Source organism: Amblyraja radiata, chromosome 10 (assembly GCF_010909765.2).
Source record: "Amblyraja radiata isolate CabotCenter1 chromosome 10, sAmbRad1.1.pri, whole genome shotgun sequence".
In the NCBI taxonomy this organism is placed as follows: Eukaryota; Metazoa; Chordata; class Chondrichthyes; order Rajiformes; family Rajidae; genus Amblyraja; species Amblyraja radiata.
This window is the reverse complement of record NC_045965.1, coordinates 57,033,394-57,058,040: the sequence shown is the minus strand read 5'-3', so window position 1 is coordinate 57,058,040 and position 24,647 is coordinate 57,033,394. Positions and strand designations below refer to the sequence as shown.

The 24,647-nt window shown below is 47.3% G+C and overlaps 1 protein-coding gene across 1 annotated transcript in view; it reads left to right on the top strand.

The window, feature by feature from the left end:
* Nucleotides 1-23,342, top strand: part of LOC116977985 (adseverin-like) — a 31,241-nt gene extending 7,899 nt beyond the window's left edge. Inside the window, 15 exon segments of the mRNA XM_033028933.1 lie at nucleotides 2,003-2,164; nucleotides 3,588-3,737; nucleotides 3,838-3,927; nucleotides 4,896-5,028; nucleotides 8,160-8,248; nucleotides 12,013-12,228; nucleotides 12,324-12,457; nucleotides 12,582-12,672; nucleotides 13,535-13,705; nucleotides 16,987-17,161; nucleotides 18,983-19,104; nucleotides 19,221-19,298; nucleotides 19,632-19,692; nucleotides 22,078-22,200; nucleotides 22,203-23,342. Coding sequence (XP_032884824.1) covers nucleotides 2,003-2,164; nucleotides 3,588-3,737; nucleotides 3,838-3,927; nucleotides 4,896-5,028; nucleotides 8,160-8,248; nucleotides 12,013-12,228; nucleotides 12,324-12,457; nucleotides 12,582-12,672; nucleotides 13,535-13,705; nucleotides 16,987-17,161; nucleotides 18,983-19,104; nucleotides 19,221-19,298; nucleotides 19,632-19,692; nucleotides 22,078-22,200; nucleotides 22,203-22,249 — 1,842 coding nt within the window. The 3' untranslated portion in view covers nucleotides 22,250-23,342.
* Nucleotides 23,343-24,647: the final 1,305 nt, after the last annotated feature.

Below are 24,647 nucleotides of genomic sequence, written 5' to 3'. Positions count from 1 at the left end.
ATTAGACCTGCATCATCAGTTGAGGTCTGTGGACTACTGGTGCAGTACTGGGACTGCTCAGTGCATGTGCATGTGCGTGTGTTGCGAGTGTTTGCAGTGGTGGGTTTGGGGTCAGTGAGACATCTCTGGGCTCAACATGGCGGTGTTTAAGTCTCGGAGTTGTCATCGTGATTCATTGTCACCCGTATTAACACTTCATCTGTCCGAACGTCAGATGTAAAGTGTGAAATACTGATTTTATTTTCCGGGAGCTCTCTGATTCTGAAAATAATGTAATGAAATTCGGTCTCGTTAAATTAAAAAATGGAACCTGCAAGAGGGTTGGTAGTTTAATTAACTTTGCGTTTGGTTGCTTACATGGTGTCCGTGCTGTCTATCCTTTGTTTTTCAAATTGGTAATGATGGAAAATAAATCTGGTTTTAATTTTCATATTTGATTGATTGAAAGACACAGGCCCTTTGGCCCACACCGACCATCGATCACCCTTTCATACTAATTCTATGTTCTCCCACTTTTTCATCCACTCCCTACACATTGGGGACAAATTCCAAAGGTCTTACCACCTTTGGGGTATGTGGTGGAAACCAGAGCACCTGGAGGAAACCCACGTGGAGAACGTGCAAACTCCACACAGACAGAACCCGAGGTCACAATTGAGCCCGGACCTCTGGAGCCATGAGGCAGCAGCTCTACCAGCTGTGCCACTGTGCCATCTGTAGCGTATTTTCTATCGAACCCTTTTCTATGAAAAGTGTTGCCCGCTGCCTGAAGCTAAACTAAGCAAATGGGGCCTCACAGGAGCGGTAATGAGGCTGAAACCTGGATTATCCCAACAGCATGGGTTAAGTGCAGAGCTTTTCCCAATGTGATCTGTTGAGAGAAAGAGGAAATAACTGTACTTGGCTTCCCCATGCACTTTGCCATTATACGCGACGTTGGGAGCTGATTAAATGTTCCATTCCCCTCAAAGGTTCCATGTTGGAAGCTATAATTTGTATTTGGAAAATTGATTAACGTCTGTGTATTTAACATTTTCAAATGTCCCCAGTGTTGTTGCCGGAATCTCCAGGCCTGACTAGCTTTGGGTGAATAAAAGATCAAAGCAGCCGTGATTGCACCAGTGTGTTGTCTCTCTGTGAAACTGTCTCTTTGCCTCCGATCTGAGTTGATGCATTTCGGTTGAGAATAGTTTATCTCAAGACCCTGAAAGCCACGAATTTGAATTGGGTTGCATCCCGAATTGGATCCATCTTAAATTCTCAGACTTAGATTCACCAACCCCTTTAATTCAGACGGCGGTGGAGGCCAAGTCATGAGGTATTTTTAAGGCAGAGATTGACAGATTCTTGATTTGTAAAGGGCCTGTCCCACGAGCATGCGACTCCATGCGGCAAGCGCGACCTAACGTGGTCGCTTGAGCCGTACGGCTCGCGGGGCCGGTCCCACTTCAATCGCCGGAGCCGTCTGGAGTTGTGCGGAGCTGGTCCCGACATCGCGCGGGGCTCCGAAAAACTGACCGTGTTCAAAAATTCCATGCGGCAACGGCCTGCCCGCCCGCAGCCGCCTCGACGCCATACGCACCATCTCGACGCCGTACGTCATGTGCGAACTTCCCGCGGACTTCGCTCGAACTTCATGTCACTCACTCGACCTCCGCGCGGCCCCCGCTTCTGGTTTGGTCGCGCTTGCCGCATGCAGTCGCATTCTCGTGGGACAAGCCCTTTTAGGTCGTGCTTGCTGCATGGAGTCGCATGCTCGTGGGACAGGCCCTTTAGGGTGTCAAGGGTTACGGGGTGAACGCAGGAGAATGGGGTTGAGAGGGAAAGGTAGATCAGCCATGACTGAATGGTGGAGTAGAATGTTGGCTTATGAACGTGAAACTTACAGATGAACATTTTTGCTGCATCATATGGTTCTCTTTCTGAACTGAGATATGTTTTTTGTCTATTTTTACGAGCGAGTGGTATTTTTGCGTCACGCCGTGCATGTTTCCTCTTGCAGGAAGGAGGAGTCGCGTCTGGGTTCAACCATGCCGTCACCAACGATGTCAGCGCGAAAAGACTGCTGCACGTGAAAGGCAGACGGAATATACGAGCCGTTGAAGTGGACTTTGACTGGTCCAGCTTCAACAATGAAGACTGCTTTATCATTGACTCCGGAGCAGTGAGTATAAGAGCAGTAGCTAGACACACAATGCTGCAGTAACTCAGCGGGTCAGGCAGCATCTCTGGAGAGTGAAAAAAAGGATGGGTGAGGTTTCGGGGAGGGACCCTTCTTCAGACTCTGTCTCAGACTTAACTCTTGTTAAATTTAGATTAGTTTAGAGATACAGCGTGGAAGCAGGCCCTTCAGCCCTCTGAATCCACACAGACCAGCAATCCACGCACCTTAAATCTATCCTACAAGCATTGGGGACAATTTACATTTATACCAAGCAATTTGACTTACGTCTTTGGAGCGTGGGAGGAGCGAAGATCTCGGAGAGAACCCACCCGATCACAGGGAGAACGTACAAACTCCGTACAGACTGCACCCATAGTTGGGATCGAACCGGGGTATCTGGTATTGTAAGCTGGTTTAAACCATAAGGTGGCACAGCAGTAAAGTCGCTGCCTTGCAGTGCCAGAGTCCTGGGTTCGATCCTGACTATGGGTGCTCTCTGTATGGAGTTTGTACGTTCTCGCTGAGACCTATGTGGGTTTTCTCCGGGAAGCTCTGGTTTCCGCCCACACTCAAAGACATATGGGTTTGTCAGCTAATTGGCTTGGTATACATGTAAATCGTCCTTGTGTGTAGGATAGTGCTCGTGAGCGGGTATCGCTGCTCGGCACGGACTCGGTGGGCCGAAGGGCCTGTTTCTGTGCTGCAGCTCTCAATTAAACTCGAATAAATTCACCCTCCCTATCCATACCTAAATGTAAGGGTCCAGAACCATTACATACACCACAACGCTTTGACTTGGTTCAGAAACCTCTGCAAAACCTTGTTAGTGAGGGGGTGGAATGAAGGTCAAAATTCTGAACAAGATTAGTAGAAGGTCCTTTATAAGGTCGTAAGGGATAGGAGTATCTCTGCCTCCTAACTCCATTCTCCTGCCCTCTTCCCATAACCTCTGCCACCTGTACTAATCAAGAATCTATCTATGAGAGGAAACTGGAGCACTCGGAGAAAACCCACGCGATCACTGGGAAAACATACAAACTCCATACTGACAGCAGCCGTAGTCGGGTTCGAACCTGGGTCTCTGGCGCTGTAAGGCAGCAACTCTGCATTTAGCATGGAAATAATGTGGCACCTGTAGTGCTGAAATGATCCTATCAGAACAATGTTTTAGTACGATGGGCTTGGCGGGTTGAAGGGCCTGTTTCAGTTCTGTTTCACCCATCTCTCCACTAGAGAGGAACAGATTATTCTCTGTGTGGTGGGGAGGCAATTCTGTTTTCATTTTCATTTCGAAGCTAAAACCGAAGATCTGCAGGAATTGACAGTGTACGCAGGTATCCAGTTATGCTCAATATGGCAAGTCATCTGCTCAATTCTGTACAGAGTTTAACTCAGACCATGGTGATTACATTTGCAATTGCAGATCATCTATCAGTGGAATGGATCAAAATGCAATGGTCTGGAGAAGATTAAAAGCTGTCAGCTTGCTAATGGTATCCGTGATAATGAGAGGGCAGGACGATCCAAGGTGCAAGTGGTGGAAGAAGGATCTGAGCCTCCGGAGCTCATCGAGGTACGTTTGAAGAAGTCACGTGAAGATTCATTGTAACGTTTATTTATTTTGCTCAGGAAGAATGCTCTTTGATTTAACACTTCCTCTTTTTAAACGCCAGTTACTGGGCCCCAAACCAACCATTCCACCTGCAAAGGTTGATGATAAAGCTGCTGATGACATCAGCGTGAAAAAAGCCAAACTCTACATGGTAACAATTTTCTTTTTAAGATGATGTGTGAATTAATAATTCAGCCTTAATAATGCAGTACAGTAAACCCTCGTTATTGCTGACCTCTTTATAATGGATTTTGGTTGAAACGGCTGTCTCTTTAAGAACACAGGCATTGAAATTGACAACATTTGCTTCCATTGAAACAATGAAACAAACAGCCTTTAAGGGGCTGCCCCACTGCGGCGACCTAATCCGCGAGTTCTGGTGAGTTTGCCCTCGACTCATACTCGCAGCATGGTCGACACGAGGTCCTAGGAGGTCTTTGTAACTCTCCTTCATGCTCGAGTGTAGTCCCTGCGCACTCGAGGCCTCAGCTAGGTCGCGGCGTATTTTTCAACACGTTGAAAATGCCCGCGAGTAAAAAAGGTCGCCATGGAAAAAAATCGATACTTTTTTTACTCGTAGGTTTAGTCGAAGTAGGTCGTAGTAGGTCGGCATGTTAATCGAGGGTAGTCGTAGTCTTCAACATAGTCAAAGGAGGTCGAAGGAGGTCATCTTCACTCTCCACTATTCACTCTCCACTATTCACTCTCCACTATTCGGTGTCTAATTTTCCCGTAGCTAGTCGAAGCTGTTCTTCAACATAGTCGAAGGAGGTCTTCAACATGGCATTTTTTCAAACTCTTCTAAACTCACCAATTAGGTTGCCGCAGTGGGACAGCCCCTTTAGCATTTTTAGCTTGCAGTAATAAAAACAAAAATTTAACTGTTAAAAAGAACTTTGTATTTGAAAACTAGTCATTGTGTTACAGAGTGACCACGAGGTGATTGAAGCGAATCTCTTACTCAGTTGTAGCGCACAATCTCCAATAACGGATGCCATTTCCCCCACCCTCCCGTGGTCCGTTATAACGAGGGTTTATCGTGTTGTCGATCAACTGCACTGCTTTCATCAAGACAATGCCATACTTTGTAGCCAACCTGGTTGTTATGATTACTCTTAGGTCTCTGACGCTTCTGGGGAGTTGACTTTGACCGAGGTGGCTTCCGAAAACCCATTTAAAATGGCCATACTGTCCACTGATGAATGTTACATCCTGGACCATGCATTAGGTGGCTATATATTTCTGTGGAAAGGTGAGAGAGCTGGAGTTTAACTGTGTGGATGCTTCCAAATTTGTGAGTTCTTGTTTTCCTTAATCACAGTAGAGTTGCTGCCTTACAGCGACAGGGACCCAGGTTCGATCCTGACTACGGGTGTTGTATGTACGGAGTTTGTAGGTTTTCCCCGTGACCTGAGTGGGGTGTCTTTGAGCTCCGGTTTCCTCCCGCATTCCAAAGATGTACAGATCTGCGGACCAATTGGCTTCGTTAAAAATTGAAAATTGTCCCTAATGTGTGATGGATAGTGCTGGTGTATGGGGATCGCTGGTTGGCGCGGACTTGATGGGCCGAAGGGTCTTTTGGCAGGCTGTATCACTAAACTAAACGTAGACATAAGCCAACAGTTTATTGCTTTGATCATAACATTTGCTGCCACGTCCAGTCCTTGAGCTATCTGTGGTTCTTTCCCTTCAGGGAGCTAATCTATCTATACATAACTAAAACTCTGATCTTGTGCTCTACCGGTTTGCGCATTTTTTAAATTTGCGCATAAACGGTACGGGATAGCGCTCAAATTTTTCGGCTACTTACTCACCTTTCTCCAGTGCTGCGAGTGCAACAAGTTTCTTTCAGATCAATGGTATATTGTTAAAGGCATTAAGGTTTAAAAATCGTAAAAACCGCGCGTGCACAGAATGCTGTCAGTCACCACCACGCGGATTGGTCTCCTCTCCTGTCAATCAGGAAGGGGCGTCGCCGGGACCATGGCACCACTGATTGGCCGCGACCGCTGTCGGGGCCTGGACTGGACCCCAGTTGGCGGCCGAGCTGAGGGCTGGATTCGGGCCCAAGCACGGGGCCCGGGTCAAGGTGTACCTGCGCCTCGGGGGCTGCCATCCCGGTGCACAACCTTCGCTTCCTGCTCTGCGGGCAGCTCTGGCTCGGCCGCCCGACACCCTCACCCTGTCCCCGGCACAGCAAGCACGGCTCCGTGTCCTCGAGTGCTTTGGCCGCCATACAGCCAGGGCCAGGCCCAGTATGAGAAACAGGCCGAGCTCCAGGCCTTGGCACTGCTCTACGACCTGGGTAGGTGCTGCGGCAGGAAATGGGAGTGAGGGGAGGAGGATGTGGGAAATGGGGAGGAGGGTGAGAAAGATGGGGGGGGGAGGGGGGCAGAGCCAAGCCCCGCTATCTACCCACTGGTGAGGGACATCACGGGTCCCGGGACGTTCACCACTCCTGTGGGTGGGCATTAGTTTAGTTGAGTGCATTGTTATGTGCACCGTGGTGTATGACCTCAGTTATCTCCTTTCCCATTTAATTTTTAAATCAGAATGGATACGGATTTTTGGATGAAAGCAAGAATAATTTTGCCCATCCATAGTGCGAGTTGCCGTGGGCACTGTACCAATCAGTCCCTAGTATTTAACGTTTGGTTCTTGTGTTACACCAAAGCCCCAGGGACTGCTCGTGTATCAGTTCACCATTCTTCAAAGCTTGTACTCTGGTTTCCCAGCGGGGTAACTCCATTCAGTGTCATCCTTGGCTCCTCTACAGGCGATGTTTCTAATCGCCTCTCTTTAACGGTGTTAGCTGACATCCTCAATCCCAAGGGTCTGCCTAAGAAAAAGAGAGCTGAGAATAAGTGCTTTTGACCCCTGCTATAATTTACATGGGTTAATTGTGTTCAGGCAGCCTCCACTTCAGTGCAACTTTGCAGCATAATTGTCTCTCTCCGGGTACAGTGCAAGTGAAAAGCTTTACTTGCTTATACACATACGATAAGACGCTCTGCTTATTGCTCCCTTCTGAAGTGCCAGTGTAAACTGATACTATGGTTAAACACTGAGGATGAGGAGCGGTCACCTAGTTAGAGTCATAGAGTCACACAGCGCGGAAACAAACTCTTCTGTCCAACTTGTCCGCGCTGACCAACGTCTACACTAGTCCCACCTGCTTGTATTTGGCCCATATCCCTCTCAACCAAGGGTTCCTAACCAGGGGGTAAATTTCACCTACCCAGGAGGTAAATTTGTTGATTCTGGATTGATGTGTTCTCATTGACTGAACTGTGTTTGGTCCTGGCGTATCAGTATCTGTTCATCATTAGTTGCTCATAATTAAGTTAAATAACTTTGTTAAGTGCTATTATTATTGCTATTTGAACAAAATAATAATGATAAAAACAGTATTTTTTAAATGTCCCCTTTGTCGACTGCTTTATTAGGGTAGAAGCGTAAACTCAAATTACTGAACAAAACAGGGTGGGGGTAAATTTACTTTCGAAAAGTTGCCAGGGGTAAACGGGACGAAAAAGGTTGAGAACCCCTGCTCTAAACCTATCCTATCCATGTACTTATCCAAATGCTTTTTAAACATTGTAATAATACATAGATACATAGAAAATAGGTGCAGGAGTAGGCCATCCGGCCCTTCGAGCCTGCACCGCCATTCAATATGATCATGGCTGATCATCCAACTCAGTATCCCGTACCTGCATTCTCTCCATACCCCCTGATCCCTTTAGCCACAAGGGCCACATCTAACTCCCTCTTAAATATAGCCAATGAACTGGCCTCAACTACCTTCTGTGGCAGAAAATTCCACAGATTCACCACTCTCTGTGTAAAAAATGATTTTCTCATCTCGGTCCTAAAAGATTTCCCCTTTATCCTTAAACTGTGACCCCTTGTTCTGGACTTCCCCAATACCTGCCTCAACTACCTCCTCCAGCAGCTCGTTCCATAAATCTCCCGACCTTTGTGTGTTTTAAAAAAAAAGTTGCACCTCAGGTTCCCAAAATATTTTTTCTCCCCTAACCCTTAAACCTATGTCCTCTTGTTCTTGTCCCTCCAGCTATTTGTTCCTTCTCTGGTTATAAGATGTGCAATGTCTAACAAGATGCAGCAAAAGTAACTTTAACTTGCATTCATTTTCACTGAGTTAATTCTGATCTGTTCGTGCAAAATATGTGGAGGTTCCTTTTTGACTTCTTTGGCTCATGCTTGAGCAAGCGATGTTGGAGGGATGCGTTGCGTTGTGCTGGTCCTCACTGGTGCAAGATTGCACACGTCTAGACTAAGACGTCTGATAGCGTTAATTACCGCCTCTGTCGGATTGAATGACCAAAGTTTTGAAACAAATATTTATTATTATCTCTTCAGGAAAAGGTGCCAGCAAGTCTGAAAGGAAGTATGGATTTACAACGTGCGAATTCTTCATAAACACATACAATTATTCCAAAGATGTAAAGGTAAATGGCAACCTTCCAGCATTTCACTAGTCACCATGAAGGGGCTACAAACGGGTAGCAGAGGGCATGGAAATGTACCCGCGCATGTCTGGTGCCAAATCAACAACAAGCCACTTATGAATTGCAAGAGAATTGTTGGCGTATCATTTCAAACAAAATGATACAGCGTGGAGACAGGCCCTTGGGCCACAGAATCCTTGCCAACCGGCAATCGCCCAAACACTAGTTCGATCCTACACACTAGAGACAATTTACCAAAGCCAATCAATCTATAAACCTGTGCATCTTTGGAGTGTGGGAGGAACCTGGAGCACTCAGAGAAAACCCTCTGATCACGGGGAGAATGTACAAACTCCGTACAGACAGCACCCGTAGTCAGGATCGAACCCGGGTCTCTGGCGCTGTAATGCGGCAACTCTACCGCTGCGCTACTGTGCCGCCCCTTGTCTCAACTAGTTTTTGATCATATTTCTGTGGCTTTAGATGGACATCAGTGACTCCAATTCAATTTTTGAAAAAACACACATTTGATTAGAAAATCAGCACAATTTTTATAAATGACATTTTCCCTTATTTGCATGCCTAACAGGACAATAACAATTGATTAAACTGATTGAAAGATATACCTTGGAAACAGGCCCATCGACCCACCAAGTCCATGCTGACCATCAATCATCCATTCGCATTAGTTCTATTTTATCCCACTTCCGCATCCACTCCCTACACACGAGGGGAAATCTACAGTGGCTAATTGATCTTTGGACCCACGCATATTTGAGATGTGGGAAGAAATTTGTGTTGTGTGTGTGTGTTTTGCATTGTGTGCAGTTTTGGTCCCCTAATTTGAGGAAGGACATTCTTGCTATTGAGGGAGTGCAGCGTAGGTTTACAAGGTTAATTCCCGGGATGGCGGGACTGTCATATGCTGAGAGAATGGAGCAGCTGGGCCTGTACACTCTGGAGTTTAGAAGGATGAGAGGGAATCTCATTGAAACATATAAGATTGTTAAGGGCTTGGACACACTAGAGGCAGGAAACATGTTCCTGATGTTGGGGGAGTCCAGAACCAGGGGCCACAGTTTAAGAATAAGGAGTAAGCCATTTAGAACAGAGACGAGGAAACACTTTTTCTCACAGAGAGTGGTGAATCCTGAGGGAGTGAGGGAAGGAAAAGCTTGCAAACGTTGCTATTACTTTCCCAGTCATTTCCACAGCATCACCACGGGGCTAAGGCAGATGAGCAGGGAAAACTTGCAAGGAAACTCCTCCATCAACAGAGGGCGGTGAAGGCAGGTTCTCTGGATGCTTTCAAGAGAGAGGGCTCTTAAAAATAGCGGAGTCGGGGGATATGGGGAGAAGGCAGGAACGAACGAGGTACTGATTGGGGATGATCAGCCATGATCACATTGAATGGCGGTGCTGGCTCGAAGGGCCAAATGGCCTGCTCCTGCACCTATTGTCTATTGTCATAAATCGGAGCCCCGGGAGGAAACCCACGCAGCCACAGGGAGAACGTGCAAACTCCACACACAGACAGCACCCGAGGTCAGGATTGAATCAGGGTCTCGACCTGTGAGGCGGGAGGTGGCTACACCAGCGGTGCAGCACTGTGCTGCATTATTGATGGAGGAGTTTCCTTGCACGATTTCCCTGCTCATCTGCTTTAGCCCCGTGGTGATGCTGTGGAAATGACTGGGAAAGTAATAGCAACGTTTGCGAGCTCTTCCTCCCATCACTCCCTCAGGGTTTCTGTGCCATTTTCTACCAAAGTTTCAGTTTAGTTTGTTGTCACGTGTACCGAGGTACAGTGACAAGTCAGTGGAAAGACAATACATGATTACAATTGAGCCATTTACAGTATACAGATACCAGATCAGGGAATAACGTTTAGTGCAAGGTAAAGTCCGATCAAAGATTGTCCAAGGGTCACCAATGAGGTAGATAGTAGTTCAGGACTGCTCTCTAGTTGTGATAAGATGATTTAGTTGCCTGATGGTGGGTGATCAAGAGAACCCCTTGGAAAATTCGACTTGTGAACCTTCAAACGATTCGAGATGGACAGGCTTCATGCAGCCATTGCTGGTTTAGATTACTTGGGTGGGTAGAGGGTGGGGCAAATCTGTCCTCTCCCATGTCGAGGCCATGCATTATATCTAAAATCTGGTGACTTCCAAGTTGAATCTTGCAGTCTCACTTCTTTGTGCTGGAATTGTTGTGGCCATCGGTTTCAGTCCAGTTTCCCATTTCTACTTGCATTGGAAATCTGCATGGGCACAATTCCTCTTTCATTGGAAACTGAAGTGCTCCATTTCCATAAAACCGTGGTTATCTGGTGGGACGTGTGAGTCAGTGAGCACGATATCAGACCGCACGTGAACTTTTGCCTGCTTACTGATTGCATTCTTCCAGAGGTTTTGACATTGAGCAGGTATGCAGACCTCATAGGAACTGTATGTTGCATTGCTTCCATGGTGTGTTCAGACATGTAGTTCTTGCGATGGCCATATTAGCCCAGTGACGGAACCATTAAGTTTAGATTAATTGCCATTGTAAATTGCCCGTGGTGTGTGTGTGGGGGGGGGGGGGGCGACTGGATGATGATAAAATAGAATTGATCTGAATGGGACCGATGGTTGGCCTGGATTCGGTGGGCCGTAGGGCCTGTTACCACGCTGTATCTTTCAATGATTTTATAAAGCTGCCCAACTTCGAGACTGTAGACACAAAATGCTGGAGTAACAGCGGGTGAGTCTGTATCTCTGGAGAGAGGGAATGGCGGCGTTTGGGGTCTCGAGCTTTGCTTGAGGCAGCCCATGCCACCGCAGTGCAAGGAGTTGCACGAGTATCTTCTTCTCGATCAACCTCCATCATCGCGAGAGGATTTGAGTTTAGGAGCAAGGAGGTCCTACTGCAGTTGTACAGGGCCCTGGTGAGACCGCACCTGGAATATTGTGTGCAGTTTTGGTCTCCTAATTTGAGGAAGGATAGTATGGCTATTGAGGGAGTACAGCATAGGTTCACCAGGATGGCGGGACTGACATATGATGAAAGAATGAGTCGATTGGGGTTATATTCACTGGAATTTAGAAGGATGCGAGGGAATCTTCTAGAAACATATAAAACATATAAACATCGGGCTAGATGCAGGAAAAATGTTCCCGATGTTGGGGAGCCCAGAACCAGGGGACACAGTATAAAAATAAGGAGTAGGCCATTTAGGACTGAGATGAGAAAAATGTTTTCACCCATAGAGTTGTGAATCTGTGGAATTCTCTGCCACAGAAGGCAGTGGAGAGTTAGATTTAGCTAAAGGAATCCAGGGAAAAAGCAGGAACGGGGTACTGATCTTAGATGATTAGCCATGATCATATTGAATGGCAATGCTGACTCGAAGGGCCGAATGGCCTACTCCTGCACCTATTTTTCTGTTTCCATTTATAACTCGGGACCTGATTCAATATTGGAGAGAGTTAGAGTTCAACATTGTCCTTCCCTGTGTGCTCTTTGTCTCCCTTGAGTTGAAGGTCACCAGTATAACCCACATCTCTACTGTGATGTGTGTGAATGATAGGGGCAGCAATGATTCTGCCCTTGGGATGGTCAGCTCCAAACACTGCTCTGCAGGGTGTGGGAGGACAAAGCTGTAAATACCTGATGCACCTCATCTGTCCCAGTGGAAGAGTCACTTGTTTGTGTCGTTTTATTTGGTGTTGATTGGATCGGTGTGGGAAGGACAGAAACGTAATTCTTGCCTCATTTTACAGACTCAAATATTTGCAGAAAATGGCGAGTCGCCAATGTTCACTCAGTTCTTTTCGGACTGGAAGACTGTTGGCCAAACTGAAGGCCTCGGAAAGGTATATACCATTGGCACTGTTGCCAAAATCGAGTACGTTCCCTTCGATGTCAAAGCACTTCACAAGACCCCAGCCATGGCGGCTCAACACAACATGGTGGACGATGGGTCGGGCAATGTCAAGGTAACGAGCCACTAGCTATCAGTGCACAATTCCAGCGTCTCCACTTGCAAGGTTGTGAATGGTGGATGAGCCTGTCTTCCAATGTCTCCCTGCAGATCTGGCGGATTGAGGGGGGCGCGAAAGTGCAAGTTGACTCTAAATCCTATGGACAGTTCTATGGTGGAGACTGCTACATTATCCTGTACTCCTACAAATTGGGTAGTAAACAGCAGCAGGTCATTTACACTTGGTAAGCCTCCTCTCACCTACATTTAAAAAAAAAGCAACATTGGTCTGGCAGCCAGAACGACCACTGAAAAGCAAGCAAGGATTATATTAAAAAAAAATAATGCATTGTTTGTTTACTTTCGAAGGCAAGGCACCAAAGCCACACAAGACGAGCTGGGAACATCGGCCATCCTCACAGTTGCCCTTGACCAAGAAATGAACGATTTGCCCGTCCAGGTACACATTGACCCTTATTGTTTCAAGCAATCGCTTCCTGCACTGTTCGGTTCAGTTTGATTTAGAGATACTGCACGGAAACAGGCCCTTCGGCCGACTGAGTCTGCGCCGACCACCGATCCCCGCACAACCACCACTACCTTACGCTAGGGACAATTTACACTTGTAGCGAGCCAATTAAACTACAAACATGTACGTCTTTGGAGTGTGGGAGGAAAGCGAATATCTTGGAGGAAAGCAATGTGGTCACGGGGAGACCGTACAAACCCCGTCCGGACGGCACCCGTAGTCGGGATCCAACCCGGGTCTCTGGAGCCGTAAGCGCTGTAAGGCAGCAACTCTACTATCGTGCCACCGTGCGGCACTTCTGCGTTCATTTATGGATTTATAGAGGGGGGATAGCACGGAAACAGGCCCTTCACCCCAACTCGTCCATGCCGACCAAGGTATCTAAGCGAGTCCCATTTGCCCTACTAGTGTAGATGTGGAGCTTTGGTTGGCATGGGCAGGTTAGGTTGAATTTTCCATGCTGTATGACATGACTCCTCTGCTCGGTGCCATGGAGCTGTGCAACAATACATCCGGGGAAAGATCAATCAAGTTCCTTCTCACTGACAATGTCTCTTTGCTTCTTTTAGCTTTTTTCCCTTAGTTTAGTTTTTAGAGATAGAGTGTGAAAACAGGCCCTTCGGCCCACCAAGTCCGCACCGACCAGCGATCCCCGCATACTAACACTATCCTCACACACACACACACTAGGGGCAATTTACACATACACCAAGCCAATCGACCTACAAACCTGTAACTGGCAACTGAAACTATTTTTATCGTGACTGGAAAGGGCTTGCTCTGTCTCTTGTAGGTGCGGGTGAGCCAGGGTCAGGAGCCTCCTCATCTGATGAGCCTGTTTAAAGAGAAACCGCTAATTGTGCACCTTGGAGGAACATCCAGGAAGGGAGCTCAGACCGCCGCTGCGGACATTCGGCTTTTCCACATCAGGATTAGCTCAACAGGGGCTACCAGAGCTGTCGAGGTAAGTGAAGCCAAAAGAACGACTTCCTGGCATTGCTGTGGGAAGGAACTGCAGCTGCTGGTTTCAACCAAAGACCCTTGAGTCTGAAGAAGGGTCTCGACCCGAAACGTCACCCGTTTCTTCTCTCCAGAGATGCTGCCCGTCCCGCTGAGTTACTCCAGCTTTTTGTGTCTATTACTGGTATTTGCTGTCGGTTTAAATATTGTCACGTGTCCAGAGATACACTTGTTGTGCCCTGCCTTGGATTGGCAGCCTGCAGCTGGTTTGCTTGTCCAAAGGGGGTTGACTGGTTGACACCCACTGTGATCTTCCCAGTTGGCAGGTGAGGTTGGGTTGCTGGCAAAGGTGGTGAGGCAACAAACCTGGCAGCTTGCTGCCTTCTCAACCGATGCAGCCCCCGGCTGTTCAGAATAGCAATCAAACCCTACTGGATCTATGGTGGTGTGACTATCTGTCCCATCAAATCATGAGCACAGTTAAACCGTGGACAATTCCAATGGGTTGTGCAGAGAAAAATACCAGCGTGCAGATCATAGCGTAACACCATTCTAGCATAAAGGGCCTGTCCCACGAGCATGCGACTCCATGTGGCAAGCGCGACCTAACGTGGTCGCTTGAGCCGTACGACCTCGCGGGACCGATCCCACTTTGATCGCCGGAGCCGTATGGAGTTGTGCGGAGCTGGCCCCGACATCGCACGGGACTCACAAATTCCGCGCGGCAACGGCCTGCCGGCCCGCAGCCGCCTCGACGGCGTACGTCACGCGCGAACTTCCCGCGGACTTCATGTCACTCACTCGACCTCCGCGCGGTCCCCGCTTCTGGTTTGGTCGTGCTTGCCGCATGGAGTCGCATGCTCGTGGGACAGGCCCTTTACAGTTCCAACAGAAATGCCCAGTGTCTGCACTGTGGTAGCTTGGAAGATCAGGACTACACTAGCTTATGTGGGGACAATCCAGTAGTCTGCAAACAGCAGGGAATAAGCTGTGTAGGAAGGAACTGCAGATGCTGGTTTAAACCGAAGGTAGACACACAATGCTGGAGTAACTCAGCGGGACAGGCAGCATCTCAGGAGCGAAGGAATGGGTGACGTTTTGGATCGAGACCCTTCTTCAGAATAAGCTGCTCCTGATTCTGGTGCTGATGTGCTTTCAAACGTTTGTACCCTCTCCCCAACAATGAGATATTCGCTGTCCCCTAATGGTCTGTACAGTGTCGAATGTCTGAAGGAAGTAAGAATGATTCGACAGAAATAAAATGCCACAGCCGCTGTAAGTCTGCAGTAAATTATGGTATAGCTGGTGTTTGCTGGTTTTGAACTGATGGTTGGGGCAGGGAGGGAGGGAGGGAGAGAGAATGACTGACATGTTGGAGGTCTGGTAGAATAGCACTCGTTCGGCAAACAACAAAAGTACTGGAGGATGGATACAGGCAGCATCTGGAGGATGGATGAGACAGGCAGCATCTCTGGAGAGAATGAGTGGGTGACGTTTCGGGTCGAGACCCTTCTCCAGCACTGGAAGAACTCGGCGGGTCAGGCAGCAGGTGTGTGGAGGGAACGGACAGGAGATGCATCGGGTTGCGATTCTCCTTTGGACCCTGCTCAGAATTCCAAGTTCCTTGTGTCTCCACAACACTTGTTGTGCCCTGCATTGGATTGGCAGCCTGTGGCTGGTGTGTTTGGGGGTTGGCTGGTGACATTGCATGGTGAGTGCCAACCAGTCAACTCCCTTGGGACAGGCACTCCAGCCGCAGGTTGCCGATCCAATGAGGTTGGCAGGTGAGGTTGAGTTGCTTGCTGTCAGAACTGGCAGAAAGCAGGTGAGGCAACAAACCTTCTGGCAGCTTGCTGCCTTCTGAACGGATGCTACCCCTCATTCAGGCTGCTCAGGCCAGCAATCAAACCCTGCTGGGTCTGTGGTGGTGAGACCACCTATCCCCGAAACCAAACAGACACTGGCGAGGGCCAATGGCCCTGGATCCAGATGGTGACAACGTGTATGATGCATGCCATGCTGCAGCTCCAGCAGTGCAGTCTACCGCTGCGGCGTCTGCCACTTTGCAGTCCCATGCAACTAAGTGAGAGAATAGGACTGAAGGGAATGACCGAGATGAGGAAAACATTTTTCACAGAGTGGTGAGTCTCTGGAATTCTCTGCCACAGAAGGTAGTTGAGGCCAGTTCATTGGCTATATTTAAGAGGGAGTTAGATGTGGCCCTTGTGGCTAAAGGGATCAGGGGGTATGGAGAGAAGGCAGGTACAGGATACTGAGTTGGATGATCAGCCATGATCATATTGAATGGCGGTGCAGGCTCGAAGGGCCGAATGGCCTACTCCTGCACCTATTTTCTATGTTTCTATGTCTAAGATTCAGGGTATATCCAATGGGCCTCCTTCGATGTCGGGTGGTGAATTCGTGGAATTCTTTGCCACAGAAGGCAGCGGAGGCCAATGGATATTTTTAAGGCAGATATAGATAGATTCTTGATTAATACGGGTGACGGGGAGAAGGCAGGAGAATGGGATTCAGAGGGAAAGATAGATCAGCCAAGATTGAATGGCGGAGTAGACTTGATGGGCCCGAATGGCCTAATTCTACTCCGAGAACTTATGAACTTGTGAAAAATGTAAAGGCCAGTGCAGTACACCTTTTTATGCCCCTGTCCCACTTAGGAAACCTGAACGGAAACCTCTGGAGACTTTGCGCCCCACCCAAGGTTTCCGTGCGGTTCCCGGAGGTTTTTGTCCGTCTCTCTAATGGTCGAGCGTGGTTTCCGTTTCTTCTATGTTCCGACGATTATTTCAAAAAATTCAAAACCGGCCGCGACTGAAAATAGGTTGCCGTTTTAAAAATCGGTAATTTTTTAGTCGAAGCCGGTTGCGATGCTAGTTGAAGGTGGTTGCCGGAGGTTGCAGGTAGAATTTTTTGAAATAATTGCTTGAAGAAGCGGAAACCGCTTTCGACCATTAGGGAGACTGACAAAAATCTCCGGGAACCGCACGCAAACCTTGGGTGGGGCTCAAAGTCTCCAGAGGTTTCCGTTCAGGTTTCCTAAGTGGGACAGGGGAATAACTAAGTCCAGAGTCAGGGTTCACAAGGTGGCATATGCGTTGTGCTTGTGTGGTTTCCGGGACATTGCTCCTTTCATTTATGAACATGAAGAAATATGCGAATGTTTCGATCTATTTAAGAAGGTTGATGTCTTCATTTGGAGAAAAGGGAAGTTATTGGATTGCTGATGAATGGTGTTTACTCGTCTACACTTTGTGTGGTGTCCAGGTGATCAGCAGCGCCCAGTCCCTGAACAGCAACGATACCTTTGTGCTGAAGACCCCAAAGGAGACCTACATCTGGAAAGGCGTGGGTGCTAGTGATGCTGAACTGAAGACCGCCAAGTACGTGGTCAGCGTTCTGGGGGGCAAGCCAACGGAGATCAAAGAAGGCAAAGAAACAGGTGACCTCTTCAATTCTTTTTAAATCAAAGAATTACTTTATCTGGAACTTTTTATTAATGTGGGTGTAGTTGGAGTGTGGGACCACATTTCCAAAGAGTAATTGATGGCCGTGGGACTTACCATCGCCCGCCTGGGGCTTCGACATCGGGAGAGAAATGGTGCGGGGGAGAGAATTCACTGTGAGGAGATTCACTGTGATGGATGTTTGTGTAAATTGAATTGTTTGTATTTCTTGTAGGAATTGTCTTTGTTTGTATGGCTGTAAGAACGGAGTTTCGTTTGAGCCTCACTGAGGTTCAAATGACATGTAATAAATATTGTATTGTATTGTATTGTCAGTGGCAGAACCTGGGCAGCAGGGAGAAAGGCAGTGGAGGCCAAGGCATTGGGTATTTTTTAAGTGGAGGTTGATGGGTTCTTGGTTAGTAAGGGTACAGGAAGAAAGGCTGGAGAATGTGGTTGGGTGGGGAAAATAGATCAAGTGGCAGACTAGACTCCATGGCCTAAATCTGCACCAATGTCTTATGGACTTATGAATGGATGGGTGGATAAATGGTATCTGGTGAAGTATTGACTTTGGGTAAAGTATGTTGAAAGTAAACCTGATGGGCCAAATGGTTGAAGAAGGGTCCCAACGTGAAACGTCATCTATCCGTGTCCTCCAGAGATGTTGCCTGACCCACTGGGTTACTCCAGCACTTCATACCGTTATTTTGGCCTTGTTGCATGAAAATGCCGACTGGACACTTGGCCTAGCTATGTACCTCTGCCTGCAGTCCAATTAATCCCATTCCCCTGTTCTTACCCCATAGCCTTGTGATGTCTTCCGCCTCGAGTAATGTACAGCAGCTGTACTGTAAATATAACGCTAGGATGGAGTATAAACGGGTGGAGACATGTGGAGTTTACGACCACTGTCCTTGTACATCACGTTCAGACTGAATCCCCCTCTTGTTTCCATGCAGTGTTAGTGTGCTACTTGCCCGCCTGCTAATATATATTGCCATTGGTGTGGCATAGGCGCTTCAGAATCACTACTACACACCTTAGAGTCATAAAGCAGTACAGCACAGGAGCAGGCCCTTCTGCCCAACTCATCCATGCTGCCCCTTTTTTTTTCTTTAAAATTTTTTTTTTTTTAAAATTAGAAGTACAATAAGTTACAGTAATACACACCACATACATCTTATTACATTTGTTGTACCCCTTCATTTTTTGAGCTTTAAGAAAGATAGAACGGCTCACTTACTGCCCATAACTCGTGATTCTCCCAGTGTTTTTATGTCTGCCTCCTTCGCAACTAGTGTGATTTCCTTACAGGCACCGGGGTGCAATTTCTGCAGGGTCAGAATGCAGGGAGTGTGAATAAATGGTGTGAAGGGTCGGAGAGAGGTTTTGGACACTGGGAGGCGGAGTGAGCCCATTTGTACGGTCCATCCTAGGGCGACTACTCTAGGAGGTTGGGGGAGTCCTAGGTTGGGGGAGTCCAGAACCAGGGGCCACAGTTTAAGAATAAGGACTAAGCCATTTAGAACGGAGACGAGGAAACACTTTTTCTCACAGAGAGTGGTGAGTGTGTGGAATTCTCTGCCTCTGAGGGCGGTGGAGGCCGGTTCTCTGGATGCTTTCAAGAGAAAGCTAGATAGGGCTCTTAAAAATAGCGGAGTCAGGGGATATGGGGAGAAGGCAGGAACGGGGTACTGATTGTGGACGATCAGCCATGATCACATTGAATGGCGGTGCTGGCTCGAAGGGCCGAATGGCCTCTTGCGTCTATTGTCTCTTGTCTACTCACTCTCTTGCTTCCTCCCAAAATGCAGATAACTTCTGGAAGGCTCTAGGTGGCAAGAAGGAATACCAGACCTCCAGATTGCTGCAGAGTGAAGTGGCCGCTCACCCTATTCGCTTGTTTGGCTGCTCCAACAAATCTGGGCTGTTTAGGGTGAGTTGAAGCCCTGTGAATTGTGGCATTCACTGCCAGAAACAAAAACCCGTTGCATTTCTAAAGATGAACCCGCTTGTTTACTGATGAGCGCTGTTTAACTTTTCCAAACTTAGATTGAGGAAGTACCAGGGGACTTCACTCAGAGCGATCTGGCAGTCGATGATGTGATGCTGTTGGATGCCTGGGATCAAGTAAGTTGGGGGCTCGTTTTAACTTGCGGTGCGTTGTCGTGAGATGTCCCCTCTGGCATCGAGCAACGCAAACTTTGGTTCCGACACCATGACGATGACACATCATCCGTGCATTCGTCAAAAAACAAGAGTGGGGGAGGGTGGGGGGTGATTATTTATTTACATGTTCTCACATAAATTATTATGCTTCAAATTATTCTGTATCTTAAAAGATTTGGCGAGTGATTTATGAATTTGGTAAGGGCAAATTTCCATTACCTGAATGGCTGTAGCTCAGGCTGCTTGGAGAGTCAGGAGGTGTACGTTTTTAAATCGTGGTTTGTAATTTTGTAGATCTTTCTTTGGCTTGGCAAGGAAGCCAATGACGTGGAGAAGACAGAAGCCACGACATGCGGTGAGTAGCTGGGGAGGGAAATCCAATATGTCATTCTCATACTGTTACTCTCTCTCTCTGTCTCTCTCTCTGTCTCTCTCTCTGTCTCTCTCTCTGTCTCTCTCTCTGTCTCTCTCTCTGTCTCTCTCTCTGTCTCTCTCTCTGTCTCTCTCTCTGTCTCTCTCTCTGTCTCTCTCTCTGTCTCTCTCTCTGTCTCTCTCTCTGTCTCTCTCTCTGCCTCTCTCTGTCCCTCTCTGTCTCTCTGTCTCTCACTGTCTCTCTCTCTGTCTGTATCTCTTTCTCTCCTCTCTCTCTCTCGGTCTCCCTCTCTCTGTCTGTCTGTCCCTTTCCCCTGACTCTCAGTCTGAAGGAGGATCTTGACCTGAAATGTCATCCATTCCTTATCTGCCTTTCCCACTGAGTTACTCCAACATTGTGTGCTAAATCCAGATTGGCCAGTTGACAGTACAGATGAAGGCCTGTGTGCCAAATGCCCTTTTCGCCACCCTGCCAACGTGTGATGCCAGTTTCAGGAAGTTATGTATTAGTACACCTAGGTCCCTCTATTTTGCATCACTCCTCAGGTCCCCACCGTTCACTATGAATGACCTGCCCTGGTTTCATTTCACAAAATGCAACCGCTCACATCTAAATTAAACTCCATTTGCCATTCCTCAGCCCAGTTGCTCAGCTGATTAAAATCTCTCTGTAACTGTTGAAGGTACAACCTATTTTAGTGTTATCCCCAACCCCATTGCGGACATTAGACTTTGTCAATGAAACTGATGCGCTACTCTGCTGGGAACTACAGTCTGCACTCTGTATCTTCCCCTTTGCTCTGCCTATGGTACTTGAGTTTGTACTGATTGCATCTGTATATGGTATATCTGATCTGTTTTGATAGCTTGCAAAACACTAAACTCAACTCAACTAAACTAAACGATCTCTGGCAGCTCATTACCTATACCCATCATCATCTGAGTGAAAAGGTTGCCCCTCAGGTTTCTAATAAATCTTGCTTCTCTCACCCTCAACCTATGTTCTTTGGTTCTTGATTCACATACCCTGAGTAAAAGACTCTGTGCATTTACTCTATCAATTCCATTCATGATTTTATGCGCCTCGAAAAGATCACTCTAAGGAATAGAGTCCTAGCTTGCCCAACCTCTCCCCATAGCTCAGGCCCTTGAGTCCTGGCAACATCCAACTTGTCTGCACTCTCTCCAGCTTCCAGACTTGTTGGAGTTGCTGTTGCCCAAGATCTGTACATGAATCTGCACGAGGCCAGTGTGCTCTCTCCAGAGTGAAACGTTTGGGCAACAAGCTTCTATGTTTCCCGTGCTGTGAAGCCCCTCTCTCACACATCCTTAAGGGCCTGTCCCACTTACGCCACCTTGGCTCGCAAATTACGCGACCTCGTGGTTGCTTGAGGCGTACGGGCACCGTATGGCTGCGCGGGGCCGGTCCCACTTAGAAGCACGGAGAGGTATGGAGTTGTGCGGGGGTGGTCCAGACATCGCGGGGGCCCCGAAATTCTTGCAGCGACCAAAATTTTCGCGCGCCAACGGCCTGTCGGCCCACGTATGCATGCAGGCGCATTTCGGTCGTACGCAGCGTCTTGACATCATACGCAACGTCTTGAAGGCGTACGCAGCGTCTTGACGGCGTACGCCTAGCACGTGGCATTGCGTGATGATGTCATCGCCGACGCCGTGCGACTCCCAAATTCAGTCGGCCCACCTCCTGACCAGCTGATTTGTAAGCATGACGTAAATGACGTCACGCGCAAACTTAGCGCGAACTCCGCTTCCAGTTGGTCGCGCCAAATGCATGCTGTCGCATGCAAGTGGGACAGGCCCTTACAGGTCTTCACCAAGAGAATGACACGGTTGGATCACCTCATTGTAAAATCGACTGCAGGTTTTCATTAAATCATTTTTCTCGTGCCAACTGAACTTTGGGAGCAAAGCAAAAAAATATCAAAGGCTGGCTTCAAAGCAAAATTGCAAATAAATCTTTCCTATCCATGTACCCACCCAAGTGATCGAAGTCTGCAGCGACCAGCGATTCGTGCACATTAACACTATCCTACACACACTTGGGGCAATTGACACATACACCAAGCCAATTTACCTACATACCTGTACTTCTTTGGAGTGTGGGAGGAAACCGAAGATCTCTGAGAAAACCCACGTAGGTCACGGGGAGAACGCACAAATTCGGTACAGACAGCACCCGTAGTTGGGATCGATCCCGGGTCTCCAGCGCTGTAAGGCAGCAACTCTACCGCTGCGCCACCGTGCCAACAATGATCAGAGACGGGGAAAGCAATGAATGTAAAACTGAATGAATGCGGTTGCTCGCATCGACTTCCCAAATAACTACTTTCATTTGCTTTCTTTACAGCAACAAAATACTTGGAAGCTGATCCAGCGGGAAGAGACACTGGGACTCCCATTGTTACGGTGAAACAAGGACACGAGCCGCCAACATTCACTGGCTGGTTCCTCGCTTGGGACCAAAACATGTGGGCATGAGCCCTGTGCATGAGGCTTTGGCTAAGATCCTGGTGCAGTGATGAGAGGCGATTATATCGACCCTCACTCATTTAAAAAAAAAAAATTATTCGCATGTCCTAGCTGCACCGCATTGAAGCATTGGGTTTTCTAGTACCAGTAGAAATTCTGCAACTTATTCCGCAATTTCAGGATACGTGGGTGAATTAATATTTGTTCATTCGATTCAGCTTCAACACAATTTTGAATAATGTTGATAATACTCACAGTAATGCACTTTCAAGTTGCCCCTGCTGTTGGTTGGAGCTTGTTTTAAAATCTACATCATGCACACCAAAAATCATCTGCTGAAGAACTAGCAACTGATTCATCCAGTACACTCGATCTTTCCAGCGTTGCTGTATGTCTAACTCTGTCCTTTACAGGACAAAGTCCTTTTAGATTCACCTTCATAAGTCATAGGAGCAGGGTTAGGCCCATCAGCCTATCTCTAATATCTGAACAGTCTACTCTGCCATTCAATCATGGCTGATCTATCTTTCCCTCTTAATACCATTCTCCTGCCTTCTCCCCATAATCTTTGAAAGCCTTACTAAACGAGAATCTGTCACGCTCAGCTTTAAAGATACCCCAATGACTTGGCTCCCACAGCCGCCTGTGGCAATGATGACCACAGATTCACCACCCACTGGCTATTAACTCTAGGTGTACCTGAGATACAGTCGAGCACTTGGTATCAATATCAGGTGCATGTTTGTGGATGGCTTGGTTGCATGCTAAATATTGAAGTTGGAGGGGATGCAACATTGACAAGTAGTTGCTTTTGCACAAATGAATATAACTTTGCACTGCATTATAAAATCCCAAAGACTACTCTGAACCCAGAATTGTGGCCTTGTGTGTTGAAACCAAATTTCTTACCTTATGTGGGAGGGAGGGTCGTGCTTGAGTGATGAGATGGTGTTGGAGTGTCTGTTGCCTCCTTCACTGAGGTGATGTTACGGCCAACTGGCTTTCACGTTTTTGTTGCATTTTCAGTTTTTTGCAGAAAGCAGGGACATTATCGGGTTGAATTTTATGTGAAAATGCTTGGCTCAGATTAAATACTTGGTTTATTCTTGCATTGGAGTCTTAATAAAATCTTTTTATTTGGAACATTTTGAACCATTTTTGTCTCTCGTTTTGTACAACTTTCTCCGTTCAGTTGCGAAACTTCCCAGTCTTGGATCTGCCAGGGCGCCGCTAATCGAAATGCATTTATAGAGAACCTGGAAATGTAACCCACTTGGTACCAGAGAATACATGCAAACTCCACACAGGCAGCACCGGAGGTCGGGATTGAACCCAGGTTTCAGGTGCTGTGAAGCAGCAGCTGTGTCACTGCGTCACTGCCTAATTTATAGATCCCAGTGAAGAGAGGTGGAGCTTATGTACAGGACATCCAGGATGGGTTTATTGGACTGAAAGGAGAGAATGAATATGCAACTTGATCTTGGCAGACGCCTGCAAAGGGACATCAGTTTGGGGTTAAAAACATTTCTGGTAAAGGAACAACAGCTGCTTTGGTTGGGCATTAGGCTGTGGCTGTTACTTAAGCTCAAATAAACTCAGTGAAAGTACTAAATAGGTCACTATTATCCAATGTATATGAGGAAATGGCCTCAACCTTAGTCATCACCCTCACACATTGAAGTGCCCGTCTCAAAGCCACACAGTGGCTCCTGAACACTTCCCAGTGATGTAGTTGTACATCTGTAAAACATCATTTTAATATTCAAACATTGTGCTTGATTGTTTGAAACAAACATCGACTTTTATAAGAAGGAATAGGTGACATTTAGGTTCGAGACCCTTCTTCAGTCTGAAACGTCACCTATTCCTTTTCTCCAGAGATGCTGCCCGACCCACTGAGTTACTCCAGCATTTCGTGTCTATCTTTGGTGTAAACCAGCATCTGAAGCTCCTCCCTACACATATATTTTATGATATTAATTAACTGAATGGTCCACAGGACACAGACGTGTGTGCATAGTCAGTGTGCTGGAGTAACTCAGTGTGTCAGGTAGCATCTCCGGAGGACATGGATAGGTGACGTTTCGATCTGGAACCCTTCATCAGTCTGCAGAGAGGTGCCGACCTGAAACGTCACCTATCCATGTCCTTCGCGGGTGATGCCTGGCCTGCTGAGTTACTCCAGCACTTTGTGGGTTTTTTTGTTGGTAAAACTGCACCTGCAGTTCCTGGTGTATATTCCGTTTTTGACAAGTTTTGTTCTATTTTAATGTATTAATTCAAGCCATGTTTACTGTCATATGCACACGTTTGGCGAGGTATAAGTGCAATGAAAATCTTGCTTGCAGCAGCATCACTGGGACCAGGACACAAACAAACAAACAAACAAACGCACAAAAACATAAATTACACATACGTGTTACAAGACAGTGAAAAAAAGACATTAGT